This window comes from Lacerta agilis, chromosome 4 (assembly GCF_009819535.1).
Source record: "Lacerta agilis isolate rLacAgi1 chromosome 4, rLacAgi1.pri, whole genome shotgun sequence".
NCBI classification, from domain to species: Eukaryota; Metazoa; Chordata; class Lepidosauria; order Squamata; family Lacertidae; genus Lacerta; species Lacerta agilis.
The window spans coordinates 19,630,800-19,652,022 of NC_046315.1; the positions used below are offsets into that span (position 1 = coordinate 19,630,800).

A 21,223-nucleotide genomic window follows, 5' to 3' on the forward strand; every position below is an offset into this window, starting at 1 on the left:
ATGACCTACCGGTATTTCTATTTCCAGGCAGGTTCAGACTATTCCAGTTCATCCCCTGGATCAGGTGTTTCTGGCCCCCGCCCCCCAAAACAGAAAGAGAGGAAGTGTATATACATGCTTCAGTTTTTTCAAGGGATCTGTGTAAAAGTTGGATCTAGCAGAATTAATCTGAGCCTTGAGAAGAACATAGAGCTGAAAGAGGAAGTGAGAAAGATTGCAATTCATTCAACTTCCTCCTTCAGCTCCAGGTACTTTTCAAGGTTCATGATCAAAGATGCATTGATGCTACTAATAATAGATTATAGAATTATATTTATGCAATAAGAATACACACATGTCTATGTGTGCGCACAGTCCCCTGTTCACTTTCTTTGGTATCCATGTTGGCCTTTAGTTTTAAGAGGGCAAAAGTCTAATGCATTCATTTATTGCAAAACAATTTATGCCATGCCATGTTTCTCTAATCTGTAGTTGTTTGGGTTCTCCTTCTCTTTGCAGAAAGCAGAGATTGCTGTTGCGCCTCTGACCATCACTTTGGTACGAGAGGAAGTTATCGATTTTTCTAAGCCCTTTATGAGTCTGGGCATATCCATTATGATCAAAAAGCCTCAGAAATCTAAACCCGGAGTGTTTTCCTTTCTGGACCCCTTAGCCTACGAGATCTGGATGTGCATAGTCTTTGCCTACATTGGGGTCAGTGTTGTCCTGTTCCTGGTGAGCAGGTTTAGTCCATATGAGTGGCACACAGAGGAACCAGAGGATGGCAAAGAAGGGCCCAGTGACCAGCCTCCCAATGAATTTGGCATCTTCAACAGCCTGTGGTTTTCCCTGGGTGCCTTCATGCAGCAAGGATGTGATATTTCTCCCAGGTTGGTATCTCTGTTTTTTAAAATGTATATTTTATTATCAGTGGTGAGAACACAGTACACAAAAGACAGCCACTTGCTTGCTGCTGTTTTAAAATTGATTCTTCTGTTCATTAACGTGTTCTGAGTAATTGTCTCCCTTTCAAATCAGACAGGCATATTGAATGATTTTAAACCTTTCGTATGTTTCAGGTTCTTGTAGTTTTTAAAGTTTCACGGGTATTCATTTTATTTTTCCAAAGCAGGGATTGTGCTAACTCCTGGATTGGTAGGGGGGAAGGATTGTAATGGATAGTCTACCTTTTATGCTGCATCTCTATTTTAGATTTGGAATATAATAAGAAAGTTTGTAAATTTGCACGTTAGTATGTAATGTTATGCGTAGGTGCGCCACAGCTGGAAAACCCTTACAACTAGGTAACATCAAACTTATTATAGCATATGATCACTCGGGAGCTTGTAGTTTGTGTGTTCTGGCAACCAGACCCGTATGGAAAGCAGAGTGGGTACCCCCAAAACACAGGCATTGGCCAGCTCTGGTTTGGGATGAGGCCAGCAGCCTCTGCATTATACGAAGACAATATGAAAATGCTTCCCCAGTGTTCCCAGTGCATTTCAGTTGCTCTGTTTTTTTACATTTCTTGAGCCAAAATGCTACTGTTGTGGGAAATCTTTATTTCACTGCTGCAGTAGGATCCCTCGCCCACCAAGTAGGGTGGGAGCAAGAGATGTCCAGGGCGTAGTACAAAAAAATTCTAACACATCTTCTCAAACAAAGAACTTTAAGCTAACTGGTTACATTTTTGTCATAGCACACACAGATTGACCATGCACACTTATCAACAGCTACATTCCTAGACTATCAGGGTACCTTTGAAGTAGCCTCTTTTCCATTGCCTCGACAGCAGCCCCTCCTGCTTATCTCCAACATCCCTCCCCATCCATCTCACGACTATCGGGTTGCATAAACATTAGGCATTCCACATGTCCACCCTTGGCCTTGCTCAAATGCAGGCATTCTTCAAACAGCTGCGTGGTTTTAAATTATTTCTTCCGACTACCTAAGATAATATGGAAAATGCAGCAGGTGGAACGTAAATTAGAGAATCAGAATTTAGGGTGCAACCATGCTGTACAGAAATCAATATCGAAACCTCCATACAGAGGATGTATGTTGGACGTTAGTCCTGCTGAAACTAGGGATTTCATGAGGCCTGGACTGCATCTGAGTGAGTTTCTGTTTTTGTGTTAAAATGTCCATATATTTTTTTCAATAGTGGAGTATTATTTGTCAAACGTGCATACAACTTATTTGACAAGCAAGGCCATTTTGCTATTTTTCTCAGGGTCCCAGACCCAAGACACTGCCTGAAAGGAGTCCCAATCGGTTTCTTATTTCAATAGGACTTAAACATCACTGACTTTCTCTGAATAAGGACTGTTCTCATTCATTTCTAGGCAAACCTGGCAACAGATAGCGGTGTGTCTGTTTGGGTGTCTATAAAGTCTAGACTTTATAATGTTAATGGAGTTGAAGGGTTTATATCTAGTACTGCGGTGTAAACAGTTTTCAAAGATGGTCAGTTTTGCCATGAAAATCCAAAGAGTTCTTCCTGATGGCTATCCAACTGGATACATATTGTCTATAATTTGCTTAGAGGTGGCAGTCATCTTTGTTCTGAATTCTTTCATATGATGTCCTAACAAATGCAGAGCACACTGGATTCTTTTTAAGTATACCTTGCTAAGTATGCAGGAATATGTTCCTGGAATACAGAAGGTAATGTAAGCCTATCTGTTTTAAAAACTTCCAACCTTCACTCAGTCCTTTCTACAGACCTCTCTGTCCAAGAACCCTGGCACGGTGCTTAGGCTTCCATCTCAGACCATGTACAGCTGGGTATTTTGAGGCTCACTAACTGAGAATGTGTCCTGCAAACCATTCAGCACCCCCCCCCCCTTACTGAGAGGAAGATCAGTCGTGGTGGGCAAACTGTCTTTCAAAGAAGCTTTCCTTCAGCGAATGATATTTTCACTCCTAGACTTGCAAGGAGCCTTGTTATTCCCCTGAATGCAGTTTGAAAACCACTGAACTCCAGCCGCTGTAGCAGCTGCTTTCTCATTTGAGAAATATAATTAAAACTCAGAGGTATATTGCATTTCTATTTATATGCTACACTGTATCCTGGTTTGAGCGCCGGAGAAGCTTGGTTAAACAGAACTTTGGTCCTGTTACGTTTCAGTCCCAGTTCCTGCTGCTTGGCGAATAAATTTCCTGTAATAATGGTGTCTCTCACTGTCTTTCTTTCTTTCTTTCTTTCTTTCTGTCTCTCTCTCTCTCTTTCTCTTTCTCCTTTGCCAAGAGATAGGAAAATATGCATTATCTTATTCATGTTTAGATCCCTCTCAGGTCGCATAGTTGGAGGTGTGTGGTGGTTCTTCACACTCATCATTATTTCATCATATACTGCTAATCTTGCGGCTTTCTTGACTGTTGAGCGAATGGTCTCGCCCATAGAAAGCGCAGAAGACCTTGCCAAACAAACTGAAATTGCATATGGGACACTGGACTCTGGGTCAACGAAAGAATTCTTCAGAGTAAGTTGGTATGCCTACTAGGTTCTGGTTTCCATTGCTGTACCTGGGAAGCGTTTGGAACGCAGTCGGAATAATGATGCATTATGGAAAATCTGATTTGTGGTCTTGTAGCTCCTACAATATTGACATTACGTTTTTTTTAAAACTCCAGTGCCACTTGTTGGCATTTGCAATCATTTTAATTTGTGGCAAATATATTGATCTTGACATGTCAAGCTAGGAACTACCCTTAGGGACTGTAGAGGCAGAGGTAATTAAGATAACATTGCTCTGCTAGCTGATTGCAAACCACAGCAAGGAGACGAAAGGGAGTGCTGAGTATATATGATGATTCTAAGGGCTCTTTCAGGTTCACTCTTGCTTACGGGTTTTCTGAAGGCGCCCTTTGGTGAAAAGATGCATAATAATGTAATTCCAGGCACTGGAATGAAGCAAAAGGGATGCTTTATAAGTCTGTAACTATAAGAGATATTGTTCCAGTCATTTGCCTAACCACATTCATCTTGTCAAGCTTTCTATTCACATCACCGTACTTTAATTTTGTTTTTCTGCTAAAGAAATGTAAAATGTACCCTTTTCTAGAAGCTTGGAAACAGAAATTACTGGGTGTAATTGAGGACTCTTATGTCCCACTGATGCCACTATATGCTTGGCCATGGAGACTTGAAAGTGTTTAACTTGGACAGGATTGTGTTCATTGCCATTAAATATAGACCCTTAAACATTGGAAACAGCCCAGCTTTTGATAGGACAGTTAAGCAAGTGGTTAAATTTCTTAGACTCCACCCACACCATTTAAAACATACATTTAAAACATACATTTAAAACACTATTGTACCATTTTAAAGGTCCTAGAGAATCCTGGGAACTGTAGTTTATTTGGGGTGCTGACCTCACAGAACCACAATTCCCAGAATGAACTATAGTCCCCATGATTCTCCATGACTGTTAAAGTGGTATAATAGTACTTTAAATTGTGTCCTCCATCACTTTTACCCTTGGCTTTCTGTCCTAAATATGAATAGAACATAGTTCAATGAAACTTTATAAGAACCACTAGACAATGCATGTTTCAGCTGTTTGACACAACCCTTAAGGGAGCTTCTAGAGGGGTGTCCTCTTTGAGCCCTGTTATACTTACAGAGGAATGGAAAAAGGCCTTGGGACATGCTCCACACTGGATGCCAGGACTTGAGCCTGCAGTGGGGTTTGAATGTGAAACTCAAAGGATGCCTGTTGGTGATTCATTGTGTGTGCCATAACCCAGCTCTAGCCAAGAAGGGGAGCTGTAGGCAGATCAGCCATTCTCAAAAGCTAAGCCTCTTAAAACAAGGATATGTCTAAACAGGTGCTCCTCAGACCTACATAAAAACTTCCAGGTGAACCACGCCATGTTTTCTCACTGGTGTGATTTTTTTTCCCTCTTACTCAGCATATGCACCTATTCTGCCATGTGCGTGCCTTGTGAATTTAGTTATTTCTACTGCACTAGTGACTTTTTGCCTTAGTGCAGATTCTGAGTTTATTTTTGCCTTTCGTTCACTAGGGAGATAAATGGGCAACAGACAGTTAATAGGTAATGGTCATAGACAGGCCTTTGGCAAATCTATTCAAGGCAGGTCTGTCAAGCAAGTATTTCAGGCTTGCATCTTACCATAGGAAATGGATATTTAGCTATTAACTGACTACGTTGGTGCTATTCAGCTGTTTCCTGGCCTTTTCCCTTTATTAGCAGGTCTAGCAGGGCTGATGAATAGCAGAATTGGCCTTTAGATAGCATGAGTAAGAGTTACTTTGGGTGGATTTCATGCTCCCATGTGGTGCCAAATGGCCACCTCTATGAATGATCCAGAGGTAGCTATTTGCACAGGATGGGACCATTCCATGGGGAAAATGCACAGGCTGTACACACAGCAACAGTCTGTGCAACTTTTCTTTGCACAGCCCTGTGTGTAGCCAAGATTTTGTTGCTTGCATCGAACCAACCTGCACAAAAGATTACACTTAGCAATCATTACATTTCCTGCCAGTCATTCTGACACCTGATTAGTGCAACCCTCAGATAATTCCTTCTGCTTGTCGCGGACTCTGCCTGGAAATGATTTTAACATGGCTGCACATAAAACTTACGAGCATGTGCAGCGGTAAGCAATGCCAGGACTGCAGTATCTTCCTATGAATGACTCTAATGCTTTCAAAAGGTATCTCACCCCCCCCCCCATGGAGTGATAAAAAAACACCTGACTCCTGATACATTATGCATTGTGACCTGTTTCTGTGGCGACCTCGTCCCTTTGCTTCATCTAATCTCCTTTTAATTTCCTTCAGAGATCTAAAATAGCAGTGTATGAAAAGATGTGGGCGTACATGAGCACAACAGACCCGTCCGTGTTCGCTAGGACTACGGCTGAGGGAGTTGCCCGTGTTCGCAAGTCCAAGGGCAAGTTTGCCTTCCTCCTGGAGTCCACCATGAATGAATACATTGAGCAGCGCAAGCCATGTGACACCATGAAAGTGGGAGGAAATCTGGATTCGAAAGGCTATGGCGTAGCCACACCAAAGGGTTCTTCATTAAGGTGGGTGGAATAGTATAACAATATAAGATGTGTTGTTATAGTATTCCACCTTCCCTGATGCCCCTGATCTAGTTCTTTTTGTGTTGTTCTGTGGACATGGTATGTTCTTTTTTTTTCTTCCTTTTCCCATTTCACATTTTCGATCGACAAGGAGGTAACGGTTGTACGAATAACATAGTCCACCGAATAGTCACAATTGGTGTGTATCTATCAAGGCCATATAAAAAACAAACTGGTCAGACACTGCTTCCAAGTTTTCCTCAAGACAAAATGCAGCTCCAAATGCTATTCAGGCTCAACAGGTTTTTTATTTTACTGAATTACATGATATCACCGAGTAGCTTAGCCTTTCATATTTTGGGTGGCCAAACATTAGGTGAGAATCTCCTTGTCCCGCCATGATCTCAAAAGGACAGTATTACCGAGACAAAAACAGCCTCAGTGAGTCCTTCGTTAAAGTGTATTTTTGTGCATAAAATGTTTTAAAACCTTGCCATTTTTATTGCCAGCTTTATTACAGACTTCAAAGGCACAATTTTTAAAATAAACTTTTTCGAACTAGGATGCAAAATTACACCGTATGAACTTAAAGCATCATACAGTGCAATTCTGTGTGTTTTTAACTCAGAAGTAAGTCCCAATGGGTTTGATTTGGCTTACTCGCAAGTAAGTGAAAACTAGACTGCAACTTTAGATGGGAATACCATGTGCACCAACCTGGGAGTAAGCCCCACTGGAAAATAGGAGACTTCATTATGAATAAACATGCATGGGATTCTCCTGCATGTCTTCGCTTTTACATACAAAGAAGCAAATGTATTTCCCCCCCCCAACAAATCAGTTTGATTCCCAAGTTGTGTTGATGTGTGCTGATGATGGAATAACTCATAAATCCTTTTGAATTCTCAAAACAGTGACAGCTTTGCACAGTTTAGGGTTACCATTTAGTTCGAATGAAAAATCCAAATGCCTCGTTTTACATTGTGTCTCCAAAACACCTGGAGGATTACAGACTGGGGAAGGCCAAGTAAGGAAAAAGGTAAAATGACGGATGTGTCCACAAAATGCCCAGATTTCCTCTCTAGCAGCTGCTGTGCTGCTGCAAATCATCTGGCTTTAAGAAGCCCCTAGTTTCACCAAGGGCTACTGGGAAAATTGGGAACATTGTGTTTCCTGTGGAATCCTTGTGACCTGGTATGCTACTTAGGGTCATGACGTGCACCAGCGAAGTAAAGAGAGAGGTCTCTCCATCCATCTCCAAATTCACTCCGGCTTCTCAAAACAATGGGCTAATGTAATGGTGCTCTGGTGGTGGCATCATGCTTCTGCAAGTAAGGAGGTAGGAGGAAGTAAGGAGGTAGGAGGAAGGAAGTAATGGCATTCTGGAAGGAGCAAACAGAGATGGCTGGAGAGAAGTGTTGGATCACTAGGTGGGATGGGTGTTGGTTTGTGGGCAGTTTATTTCTGAATTCGACTTGGCTTGAAAATAAGCCCAAGCTATTTCCCAGTTTTGGGGGAAATAGCTTGGCTCATTTTCCCAGGCTGTGGTGAGCTCATACATCACTAATATCTATTGACACTTATAGTTGCCTTCATTACACTTGAGCAGGGGAATGGGTTTCTTTTTGAACCCCTTCCTGATTCCTGTTATTTCCCAACTCTGTAGCCTTGTGTTGTTCAACTGATAATTAGTCATTTGTTTCCATTGTGGTCCATCCATGTCAGCAAATGGGGAAGAAAGTACTGTGGAAAATAGGATAGGATAGGATAGGATAGGATAGGATAGGATAGGAATAATTTTTTGGCCAAGTACATTTTCCAACATACTTGGAATTTTGCTTCGGCTACATTGCAATATACATTGCAATGCCATATACAAACACTGTTCCACTCACAATACAATGACACAGCAAAGAAACCCCATCCATAACTGGCCTCCCCTTCCACTACACAACTACGAATTTAACAATTTAATGGCACAAGGGGGGCGGGAATGCTTTCTGTTTCTGACTAGCCTTTTAGGGCCACATTATAGTTCAGTTTTTCCTTCCCGCTTCCAGTTTGCTGATACTAGGAAAACCAGAAGTCAGGCTTTTGTGGCAATAGAGTGAAAGCCACTGGCTGCATCAGAATAGTAATGTTTGCACACAGGCTAGCAACAAGTCCTTGTGTGACCTCAGTTATTTTGGAGGAAGCTCAGTGTGTAGGAGCCCATCTAGATGAGCTGCTGGAGAGTCTGGGAGCAGACCATCTCTAAATTATTTTAGTTCAAAGAGATAGGGCAAATCAGATTAGGGATGGTGTTGAGGAGGGCTTTTAAATGACACTTTTTCATTGCTTTGGGGGCACAAACATTTGTTTTTGCTGCTACTCCTTGACCTTCTCATTCAATTTCATGGATGGATTCCATGCGTAGCTACGATCATCAACAACACCATATCTGATAATATGAGGGACAAGATCTTGCAGGAGTGTTTGGGAGGATGGTGAATCTGCTGGACTTTGAGAAAGCTTAAAACGATGGCTTAAGATGATGGAACATGAGAGGGAAACATAAAATACAGGTTTTTCAGCAGCTAGGAGTCAGAACTAATCTTGTTAATGGAAGAGTGACATTTGAATACACATGCTAGGAACCACTAATGAGTTGTTAGTGTTTAAGTGCAAGGCTTTTGTTTTGTTTTTTGTTTGTTTTGTTTTGTTCTAAATAGTTGTCCCGTGCCATGCAAAGCAATGAAACTATGCTACCAATGAACAAGGGGTGTGTAGTTTAGCTTGCAGTTTGGATTTCAGGATAGCATTCTCCATAGTTCTAAGAGGTGCCAACTGATTGCATGTTTTTAAACTGAGCCAGCCATTCCATTGGACATGGTGTGGTTCTTTGCCCTAAACTCTCAGCTTCCCCATCCCACTGTAGTAATTATTCTCTCTGCCTCTAATTTGGTGCCCTCTATAACTTGTTTTGCAGCTCTTTAGCCAGTGCCAATCGGTTATGATAATTGCAACGATTTTACATGTGGATCATTTGTCAACTTGTGAGACAAAGGAGGAGGAGAATAATTTTTAGGACAAAAGGTGACCATAAAAGGAGCATCTCAACCATTCTTAGTGAAGTGGGAAGCCTGCCCCTTTATTTCTGAAGATCTTTCTGTTTCCTTGAACAATGGCAATAAGTATTTGAATAACTTCATCCCTCCCCAAAAAGGGGGTGGTGTAATTCAGACCCTTATCATTGTTGCAGGTCACATTCATTCCACCCAGATCTCTGAGCGGTGAGTTAATCCAGGAGTTCCTGATGCTTCCTCAGCTTTGGTTTCCTTGGAATGAAGGTCAGCAGAGACTGTTGTGTCGTTCGGAAAAATGGTTTTATTTGCACACATATACAACCTGAGCATAAAATGGAGGGGCTCCCAGTATTAACACCCCAACCGATCTTGCTTCTCCATTTGTCACAGCTTTGGGTCCAGCACAGAACAATCATGTCTCTGTGTATTCAGCTTCCACCCTGCTTCAAGCTCACACTACAGTGGCTTTTGTTGTCCTACCTAGTAGCTAGATGGGCAGGGGAGGCTCTCCCACTTGTTCTATGGCACAGATCAACTCCTTTGGTTATGCTGATAATGGTGCTTAACTAGCTAGCCAAAGTATTTACTTAAATAAAGGAACCGGTTTGGCAAACTTGCTCTCAGACGTTCTACCCCAACAGATACAAAATCCCAAGAATTGGAAGAAACTCAGAGCATCGTCCCCACTTACTGCTGCATAACAATATCATTATTCACAATTGGTTTACAACATATTTTTCATCCACTCTCCATTGTGTATTCAGTTTAGTACAAATACCTCCTTGCAATTTGGGAACAACTTCCACTTGTGTAATGGGACTTTCCTCCCCTCTTTTCGTCTCCATGCGCCCCCTAAAATTGTTCTGGGTGTTCCCCAATCCTCCAGAGCAGATTTGGGGATGGTGTGGAGTGTGCACAGGTGTGGGAGAAAGCAGAAGTTGTTCAGCATGTGGAATTATTTCATTAACTACTGCACTCTGGGTATTTGATTTTGCATACCTGACAATGTAGGTTTTGCATTAGGAACAGAAAATCACAGGAACAGGAAATTGCATTAGGGAGAGAAAGTCGGCGGTATCCCTAACCACTTTCAGGCCAAGCGGGAGCAATTATACTTCTGCTTTTGCTAAATGACTGCAAAAGAATTCTTGTACTCTAATATGAGGAAAGAGAGAGTCGCTTATTAGATTGGGTGGGAAGGAAGGAAGAATTGTTCTCAGAATGTCATGCTCAAGCGTATGGCTGAGTCTGACTTTGGTATTGTTTATGATTTTAATATTTTTTTGGAAGGAAGAGGCAGGGTGCAATTGATTTAATTAATAAATAACAGTAGCAAACACTTAAACCTAGCTAGAAAGCAATCAACCGTTTGGCTCTGTACCCTTCTAGTTCAAGCAATGAGCACCCAGTGGAGGTTGCTGTTAAACAATATTCCTGCTATTTGTTTGAGGGAGCAAATCTCCCCGAACAATCATCTCTTGTCTTGGTAATATACAGTAGCTGTTCTCAAAGGGTTTATTTAGCTCCATGTAGCTGAAACTTTAATGCTGTTCCTTGTTCGTTGCTGTCAGTCTTCAGGGAATATCTATAATTTAACAAAGCTCCTTTTGGTAAATAGCACTGAGTTGGAAGTTATTAGAAATAGGTAGAGTTGTATCACTGGTACAACCTAAGGGGGATTAGAGAAGGCTGGCCTTCCTTATCCATTTCTATTCCTCCATTGTGGCTTTAAGGGGCAAAAGTCCTTGCTTAGCCCCTTGCTGGCTTAACGCATGGTCAGTCTATGTGTTTTGGAAGGGAAGAACAAAAACTACCTAGGAGATTGAACTGTGCTTTCAGGTTATTAGAGGTAAATGTAAAGGTAAAGGGACCCCTGACCATTAGATCCAGTCGCAGACGACTCTGGGGTTGCGGCGCTCATCTCGCTTTATTGGCCGAGGAAGCCAGCATACAGCTTCCAGGTCATGTGGCCAGCATGACTAAGCCGCTTCTGGTGAACCAGAGCAGCGCACAGAAACATGCACCTTCCCGCCGGAGCGGTACCTATTTATCTACTTGCACTTTGATATGCTTTCGAACTGCTAGGTGGGCAGGAGCTGGGACCGAACAACGGGAGCTCACCCCGTTGAGGGGATTCGAACTGCCGACCTTCCAATCGGCAAGCCCTAGGCTCTGTGGTTTAGACCACAGCGCCACCCCTGTCCCTTGAGTTTATTAGAAGATTCCCCCAAAGTAGTTTATTCACTCAACCTAGTGAAAACTGGACTGTGTCCAGGCTATTTGTCTCTAGATAGAGAGAGGCATCAGCTCCTCAGCCACTTGGTCCTGCTGTGCTAAGGGCAAGTCCATCCCATCCAAAAAACTCTGTGTTTCCTGAATTGTTCTCATTTCGTATTTTTATGCTGTAAACCACCCTATGATCCTCAGATGAAGGACCGTATGTAAATTTAATTAAATAAACAAATAAAATAAAATAAAACAACTCAAACCCGTAATCCTTAAAGCAGCAGCTGAAAGTTGCAGAAGGTCCATAACTTCCGGTCTTCTATGGTAATATAAAATAGTTTGGCCCGGGACCTCTGTTTCTGCTGCTGTCTTTTCTGTATGTAAGCTCCAAATTCAATTATGATATTGTTTTTCTTCCTTCAAGTGGCCCAGGCTTTCTTTCTTCGTTCCTTTATTTCTCCAAGCCTCTCTCATCACAAAGCAGTTTATAATAGCAGTGACTGAACACAGAGAAAATACCATATTATTATTATAATAATTCAATGCAATCCAACCCAGATTGAAATTATTAAAGCTCATGTTTAAAACAATGCAGTAGAACAAATAATACGAGCCAGCTTCTTTCAATGCTTTTGAGTGCACTATTGCCCAATTCGGAAATTTTTCCATGAGAAACTAAACTGAATTTGAGAATTTCCTTTGTTTGGAGATTCCCCCCCACAAGGGCTCACTTTCCAAAAATATACTCAGCTGTAATAAAATTTTACGCTATGATAACATCGTGCGGATAAATGGGGGAGAAAGAGAACTTCAGACTAGTTTCACAAAATAAATGTAAGTTTATGTAGAAAATGGTGGGGCAAGTTAGTTTAAATGTAAACATAACCTAAGACCAACTCAAAACAAAATCGAAAATTCTTTCTAGTAGCACCTTAGAGACCAACTGAGTTTGTTCCTGGTATGAGCTTTCGTGTGCATGCACACTTCTTCAGATACCAACTCAATAATATTCCACATTGGCATTTCCCCCAATGAAGGTTCAAAAATAAGTATAATTTATCTGAACATTGCTGGAAGTGTGTCGTAAATGGTGTGGGAGAAATAAAGCGAGAGCTCCCTGCCACATGCTTGATTTCAAAGATAGGCTAATGAATATAAGGGGGCCTACCTTCGAAACATGTGGCTTCCTCCCTCCCTCAACCCCCCACCACAATTCTCATTTTAAAAGCTATTAGCACTTGCAGCATTTTTTTTCTCCTGACTTGCTCTATGGATTCACCAATATGGCAACACGTTCAGTGAGATTAATCTGAATTGTGTTTCACTTGAATAATGTTGTTGTTTAGTCATGTCCGACTCTTCGTGACCCCATGGACCAGAGCACGCCAGGCACTCCTGTCTTCCACTGCCTCCTGCAGATTGGTCAGACTCATGTTGGTAGGTTTGAGAACACTGTCCAACCATCTCACCCTCTGCCGTCCCCTTCTCCTTGTGCCCTCCATCTTTCCCAACATCAGGGTCTTTTCCAGGGAGTCTTCTCTTCTCATGAGGTGGCCAAAGTATTGGAGCATCATCTTCAGGATCTGTCCTTCCGGTGAGCACTCAGGGCTGATTTCCTTAAGAATGGATAGGTTTGCTCTTCTTGCAGTCCATGGGACTCTCAAGTCTCATGAGTCCTGTGAGGGATCCTACAGTGACTCTCCCTAAGTTTCACTGACAACTAGGATGAATACTTCAGTGTTCATATGGGAGTTGTCTCTGGGGTACCTCAGGGCTCTACGTTTGAAAACCTCTTGCCACCTATGGGATCTCCCTCCCAGGGTTCCCACCTACTGCAGTTTGCCTTCCCTTTAGGCAACTGTGTGGCACACTTGGCTTCACTGTCCAGCTCTCTGTATGACAGGAGAATAAGCAAACAGTTTCCTCTTCCACAGGAAAGCTTTGTTCTCTCCTCTTAGTCACACCTCTTAAGGTACTGATACACTGCCACAGTCAGCGAACGTTTAAGCACATTTAACTTTATTAGGTAACTGGAAAACATGGATGTCTCGGGTTATTACTGGTACAAATCTTCTTCTCATGTAATTCAGCTTAGTTATAATATTTCCTGCATCCCTTTAGCAATGGTAATGACCTTTCCTCCCATTCCCCAAAGCCTAACCTCGCAGTTTCTCTTTCTAATCCTCCACCCCCCAACTGCCAAACCCCCAACTGCCTTTCAAGGCTGTTCCCCCTCCTTTTAGAATGCCAACTAGCTCCGCCTCCCAGGGAACACCTACCTAACATGGGAGTGATAGGTTAACCCATGATGATTTTTTAATGTGTTGTAATTAAGGTAAGCCCCAACACATTAAAAAAAAAAACCCTATTCAGGGATAATTCACTTGATGTGACTGGCACAATAAAACTGGCTAAATTAACACAAATCATACAACTCAATAAATCAATAAAGCCAGACCAACAATAGTTAAAATCAAAATATTACATTCAGTACAGAGAGGCACAAATGAAATATCCAGCAACTTATCTAGCAAAGCTCACTCCATCAATAAAAGCTCTAAACCAACCCAAATGCCATTGCTCTGCCATGATAGCTAATGCAACTTGAGTCTTCAAGTCTACCTCTGATTACCATTTCCTGTAGGTCAAATATGGAGGGTTACCCATTGTTGACTTGTTCTTACACTGGTCCACAGAATATATCATAATAAATTTGTTAGTCTTGTTATAAAGGTTTTTCTTTATATAGAGAGGTGCCACTAAAGCACTTGAGGAAAGTATTGATAAATCAAAATTGACTGGCACCATCTTGTGAACCTGTGTGTGTGTGTGTGTGTGTGTGTTTTAAAGCTGTGAATCCTGGTGCATACAGTTTCACTAAGATGATAAGGTGCTTCTTAGCCCTATGGCCAAAATAGATTATTCCGATTTTGTATGTCACATCCCCCAGTGCTATTTTTCTAGAAAAAGAGGTGCTGGGACTCACCATGAACACCTCTCTTGTTCTCTTATAATAGCAATGGCTGGAACTGAGTTCCAGCTTTAAAAAAAAAAAAAAAAGCCCTGCATATCCCCAAGCCCAAAAAACTGTTGCTTATTATGTTGCTTTTATTGATGGCACAAGTTTAACATCTTTTTTCTCCTTTCCATTACGTATTTTGCCAGTAGGGTTTCTGGGTCTTAAAATGTGAAAATGCCCAGGAAATTATGGCACCTGCAAACAGTTTATATTTCTTTATAGCAGCCGCCATGGAAAAGGAAAAGGAAAAGGAAAAGAGACCAAGTGTACTCTGCCTTGAACAGGAGGGGGAAACTGTGGGGATTCTGACATTTAAAAAGATTTATCCTGCTAAGATAATAGTGAAATGGCAGGCAGTTGACATGAATAAGGTCAGAGGTCACTTTAATGCTTTCTCTTCTGTTTGCAACGACAACAAAAATCCTCTGCGTAGCCATAAGATCATGGAATCATAGAATTGATTCTCTAAGATGCCTCAGTGGGGGCTGAGCTCATTGTTTTAACCGTCTCCAAGATCTCTGAATTTAAAAATAGTGTTGCAGTTTTTTTACAATTTTAGAAAGCCTCTTCTCAACTGAGATTACCGGCTTGAAGTAATGTCTTGCCCAGGGGTGCCATTTTCAGAGGGCAACAAAACAGGTAAGAATTTGCATTGTGACATACTTTCAGTTAAGGGATCTGTAAAGGGAATGACAAAAAAAGTGTCAGGAAATCAGAGCCCCATGGAGCATTTTATCAGGACTAAAGGAACAGGTGTTTTTTTTTTTTGCGGTTTTGTATTCAGGGCCAACCCTACCATTAGGCAGAATAAGGTAGTTACCACAGGCAGTAGATGTTGGGGTAGGACGGCAGCAGGGCGGTGGACTCTGCCATGCTGCCATTATTGAAATAAGTTTCAATGGCCAGTTTAGTCAGCTTCTTTGTGGGTGGGGTGCCACCTTGTCCCTTGTTTCAGGTGGCAGAATGTCTTGGGCTGGCTCTGATGGAAAAAACCTTCACAATGTGCTACTATTTTTAAAAACTGTCAGGGAAAGAGGGGCTACTCAGGAGAAACAGGGAGGGAGAGAGGAGCAGGATAGTGTTTCCTCCAGCCAGCGATCAGTAATTGTCACCGGAAGAGGAAGAGGTGCCAGGCTATAGGAGGGAAGGGCAAAGACCAAGAGCAGTCAGTCTCAGACAGGAGGAGGAGACAATGGGGGGGGGGAGGCGACGCAGACGCCGATTCAAAGTTCCCAGCCGTTTCCTGTGTTGGCGGGCAAGACAGAGCCCGCCACTCCGAGAAACTGAAAGTACCTGACCAGACGTATGTCAGAGACTCTGTAACTACATAATGAAAATAAATAGTTTTAGTTTACCGGAGAGCCTGTCGTTTCTCATGAGCAACATCTAAAGGGGGTGCAGACCCTTGACAAAAACACATTCAGGACAATGCCCTTCCCCTCATTGAATTTTATCACCTTCTATGACAGATATTTGCATGTCTGGTATGATGCAAGCTGGTTGCACATTTCCGCAAAAGCTTTTAAAACTTGGCGATAGAGCATTCTAACTTCACAGTTAGAGAGTTTGCTGAAATGTTCATAGAATCCTATCGACACTGGCTGCCTATAGCTACTTGCTATAGCCCCCAGTCATGGTTTGCAAGCTGAGGCTCTGGTGGACTCAAGAAAGCTCCATGTGGGCAGAAGCTTCCATATTCAGTGGTGGGGAAGCTCTGCATGTCTAGGGAGAAAATCTATGTGGAGTTTCCCGGCGCTAAAGTGGAAAGACAGCTTCTACTTGCAAGGAGCTCTATCTGTGGACTGGGGCTGAGGGAAATACTCTGTGGGATTCATTTCAAAGTTTATTACTTCCCAATGTGCCTCTTTAAAAGCACTGAATTGAAGCTTCCTGTCTTCCATGACAGAGTTATGTACTGTAGTTCTAAATCATATAATAAAACCTGAGCAACTTAGCTGGGCCTGCACAACCCTGGGTATTTCTGAGAGTTTTGTTTTAAGAAAAAATATTTTCATTTCCCCGCCCATGAACCTTCTATAAGTTTCCTCCAGATGGGCAGATGTAAAATATTGTGCCAGAAAAACAATATTGTTTCATTGCAAAGTGGACAGCAGCTTATTTCGATACATTGGGTTGCATCTTAATTACACCGCTATAAAAAAGAAGGGCAGTGTGAAACAAAAGTGTTTTTTACATGGCCTGTTAGATATAGCAAGGAATGCAATGTGGTTAGATTCATAACCAATTTGAGCTTAATTTCAGAACAATGAGAGGCGCTTAAAAAAAATCTCATTTACTTCATTCCTTTTTTATTTCCATTTTTTTTTCTTATTGTGCTGTGAAATTGTCTATGGATATGGCTAATAACCCTACTAAATAACCCTCTCATGATTAGCTTTTATAGGGTTTTTTAATTGTTATTTTAGGACTATCAACAGCAATTTGCACCTTCCTCTAAAAAGTAAGTGGAAAAGTTTTATTCTTCCTGATCCGTAATGGTGAATTTTGGCCAGGGTGAGTAATTCCTCCCCCCACCCCACCCCGATGGATTTTGCTTTGTTTTTCTTTTCATAAATCAAGTAAATCTGCAAATTTTTCAATTAACAGATAATTTCTCTAAATAGGCAGAGGACATATCCTGGTACTACAAGGCATTAGCATAAGATTTGTAGACATTCAGGGCAGCATCCAGTATTTCTGTTCTGCTAGTGCAAGACGAGAGCCATTGTGCTGTAGTGGTTAGAGTGTTGGACTAGAGCCTGAGTGACCAGAGTTCAAATCCCCACTTGGCCATGAAATTCACTGGGTTACCTCGGCCCAGTACTGCCTCTCAGCCTAACTTGCCCATTACATCTTCCTTCCATCATGTATGTGGTTCCCAAGCAAACACCTACCCAAGCAGTGACTAAATCCAGACCTGTTATGTTTCAGGAATCTGGTGGCCTCATGTGTCATCAGCCCTGGGATATAACTAAAGAGTGAAGGAAGCACACCATCCCATCTCCTGAGCCAGTGTGGACAACATGAGAATAAACAGCATTAATTTAAAATAGTTTCATATTTATGCATGGCTGCAAAGGGGGGGGGGGGATAAAATAAAACATGGATATGCATCTAGCACGTTTTATTTTCTGTTAGTAGGAGCAGCTGTTGCATATTATTAAATATGTGTGTTTATTTTATTTATTTATATCCCACTTTCCATCCAATGCTTTCAAGGCAGTGTGCATTATTCTTCTCATCCCATCCCCATACAATCATCCTTACAGCAACCCTGTGTTGTAACTCAATCTGGAAGATAGTGACTGACCCAAGGTCACCCAGGGAGCTTCATGGCTGAGTGGAGACTCTCCAGATCCAGTCCATCCATCTAACCACTACACTTGTCTTACGACATCTTACAGAGTAACATAAGTAAATGTCAGAACCCTGTCCCAATGAGGACAGTTCTCTGTTACAGTGGTACCACGGTTTTTGAACATTTCGGAAGTCGAACATTTCGTTTTTCGGAAGGGTTTTGAACGTGCCTCAGGAGTCGAACAGCTTTCGCTGAGTCCCCCCCCCCAAATTTTCTCTATTGAATTTTCAGGGTGCCCTTTGCACCTCGGTTTTTGAACATTTCAGAAGTCGAACCATCTTCTGGAACAGATTACATTCGAAAACCGAGGTACCCTGTATCTTCCAGCCATAAAATCACAGAACTGTAGAGTTGGAAGGGACCACACGAGTCATCTAGTCCAACCCCCTGAAATGCAGGGGGGGTTGCCCAAAGTGGGGCTCAAACCCATGACCCTGACATTAAGAGTCTCATGCTCTACTATCCATGCAAGTGGTCCTCAATTTAAAAAGAAGAAGAAGAAGAAGAAGAAGTGGGGAGAACAAGGGGTGGTGGTATCCACCTAACACATTCTTGTCAGTGCAAGGATTTATCCTTGGGCAATGGAACTCCTCCCTCAGCACATGCCCCACACCCACCCCAAATCTGCCCCTACAGGGTTGATGGAAAACGCAGAATAGATTTAGGGGGCATACAGTAGGAGAGGGAGAAGTGCCATCCTTGTGCTGACAGAATAAGTAACTTAGTGCTATACTGGATGCAACCCCTTATATACAGAGTAGCATTTTGTTTTGACTTTCAGCATGATGGAAAGAGAGGTTGAAATCTTCAAGAAAAAACACCCCATGAATAGTGCTTCACTGGAAATACTCAAGGAAAGGGAAGGGTGGGTTGAGGTACTAAGTGGAAACAAAACTGTTGCCATCTAAATGATTAACTGGAAATCCATAATAAATATCTCTAGTTCAAAAGCAGTTGCTTCCTAGAACAAAGGAAGCAAATGAAGAACTTCAGTCCAGTCTTGCTCTTTTCCCTCTCCCTCTTGATCACAAACCGTAATTAGAGTACGTGTATAAAATTACATTTGTCAGATTGCCTGAGAAGCGTAGCCCCAAAGGCTTTATCCAGAAAAAAGCAGTGTTATCGCTAACACCACAGCCTGTATTCCTGTATTTTGAGTTCCAGGGACAGACAAGTAATTACATTATCTGTATTCACTATCTAATACAAATTTAGCAGCCACTGAAATTAAGCTCAGGTCCATTCTGTTAAGAGACAGTTGTGAAACCACATAATTAGTTGGCAAGGATCTGTGTAACCCCCCCCCCAAAAAAAAAAGTACATGAAAGGCAGTAAAGGGCAAAATACGTTTCCAAAACAGCTGACCCATAAAGATGCTCTCCTTATGTACAGGGTGGTCCACATTAATGAGTTGGCATCATCAAGGCAAAGGTATAACCAGTACAGCTGTCACAGCCCAAGAGCCCCTCTATCAGAGGAGCAGTTCTACAGGATGAAAGATGGCAAGGACTGGGAGCAAGAACCATCTAAGGACATATCCTCCGTAGTAACTCTCCCACTAGAGCAGGATTTCCCAAACTTGGGTCTCCAGCTGCTTTTGGACTACAACTCCCATCATCTATAGCTAGCAGGACCAGTTGTCGGGGTTGATGGGAACTGTAGTCCAAAAACAGCTAGAGACCCAAGTTTGGGAAACCCTGCACTAGAGCATGGAAGGGGAAAGTGGTGCCTCCATCCTCTGCCTTGCCCTATCCCAGGGGTCAGCAACCTTTTTCAGCCATGGGCCGTTCCACTGTCCCTCAGACCATGTGGTGGGCTGGACTATATATATATATATATTTGTGGGGCTTAGGAATTCGTTCAATATATTGAACGAATTCCTAAGCCACACAAATAACCCAGAGATGCATTTTAAATAAAAGCACATATTCTACACATGTAAAAACACGCTGATTCCCAGACCGTCTGTGGGCCGGATTGAGAAGGCGATTGGGCCGGATCCGGCCCATGGACCTTACGTTGTCTACCCCTGCCCTATTGATGCAATGGCCTGTAGGCTATGCAAATAAATAAAGTTTGTTGTTGTTCCACCCCTCCCCTATCCCCTTGATTCCAATAACTCATCTCCAGGACACTGGCAACTCAGTAGGGCACTTTGCCACATCGGCGAGGCAGCAGGAGACTTCAGGCTGAAGCATGCACCCTTTAATAGGGTGCAGCCCGTTTTAGCCCACATAGTCCTCCACCATCTACTGATGCTCACAGTTGGCTCCAAAATCTCACAGGAATAACACTCCAAACTCTTTACTTACTGGTTTATCTTTTATCTATCCTTACCTTTTAACCGGGCCTCTGGTGAGCTGTCCGTGGTCCTGATCAGTTGAAGAGTACCCTGGCCTGTTGCTTAACCCATATCAGCATGCCCTTAGGCTTCAGCCTGGAAGCTTTGATTTAAATGAGGAGCCTTCCAACTCCTTGTGGGCCACAAAACACGTACATCCAGAATAAGTTTCTGGATTTGAGAGCTCCCTTGCTTATCTACAACAGCTTCAATTGTAAGCTTTAATCTCAGCAAAATACAGTCGCTGATAGAGGATGAAATCACTGCCTTGCATTTTTACATGTTGCCACATGGCCAACATTTTTATTAAGCAAGGTCAGTTTGCTTTAAACCTGCTGTTCGGTGTCTACTGGGCATTAGATAGCATCAGACAATGTGATGCTATGGAAATTCTATCCACAGTGATTTCAAGAGCCTCTGCTAAAGGAGCTATCTGATTCTCATTGTTAGCAACCCTGTGTTTCCAAAAATTGAAGTTCAGTTTTGTTTGGAATTCACTGATACACCAGTGACACACCGAGGCAACCTTTGCCTGTTCTCCTCTGTGGGTGGAGCAGGGATGGATCTCAGAGCCCTGGTGCATGTTGATGACATCATGCATGTATGCCAGGGTCTAGAAGCCTCTAGCCAAGTCTAGGGTAGTTTGTTGCAATATGAAGCCCAATGGTGTCAGGTAAGTGCTTTGTTTTGAATTCCACCATTATCCTAAATCCCATGAAGCAATCTCCCTTAGATATCTGGTGGTGAGTTCTCTCTAGTGACACTGCCTCTAACATAATCCCATAAACAATAAAGTAGCCTAATCATCTGGGCATAATCCACATACAATTAAACACATTTTAAGTGTCATTGTTTTTAATGGGAGTGCTTGAATCCCTTCCATTGGAATCAATATGTTTTAACTTTGTTTGAATTGCGCATCATACACCTATGTTTGGGACAGTTGTAAAAAGAAGTAGAGATTCACACAAGAGCGGGGGAGGGGCGTGATATTGCATTTTGTACACCTATTTAATTCACACTTTACCACCAGACTTTAATGCTAGTACAAGAGCTGACTATTTCAGCTCAAGGGAACTGAAATTTAATACTTGTATTTTGTACAACAAACAATCATGCCTCTCTGGCTGCTAAAGAAATTGAATCAAGGGTCTTTTTCTTTTTTACTGTCTAG

The 21,223-nt window shown here is 42.2% G+C and overlaps 1 protein-coding gene across 7 annotated transcripts in view; it reads left to right on the plus strand.

The window, feature by feature from the left end:
- Positions 1-21,223, plus strand: part of GRIA4 (glutamate ionotropic receptor AMPA type subunit 4) — a 216,534-nt gene that overhangs the window by 183,607 nt on the left and 11,704 nt on the right. For all 7 annotated transcript variants that reach the window (XR_004426417.1, XM_033146202.1, XM_033146203.1 and 4 more), the window contains exons 11-13: positions 499-869; positions 3,266-3,464; positions 5,793-6,040. Coding sequence is in view for 6 of the 7 variants with exons in the window: in XM_033146202.1 (XP_033002093.1) it covers positions 499-869; positions 3,266-3,464; positions 5,793-6,040 (818 nt within the window). In the remaining variant the exon portion in view is untranslated. The remainder of the gene's footprint in view (positions 1-498; positions 870-3,265; positions 3,465-5,792; positions 6,041-21,223) is intronic.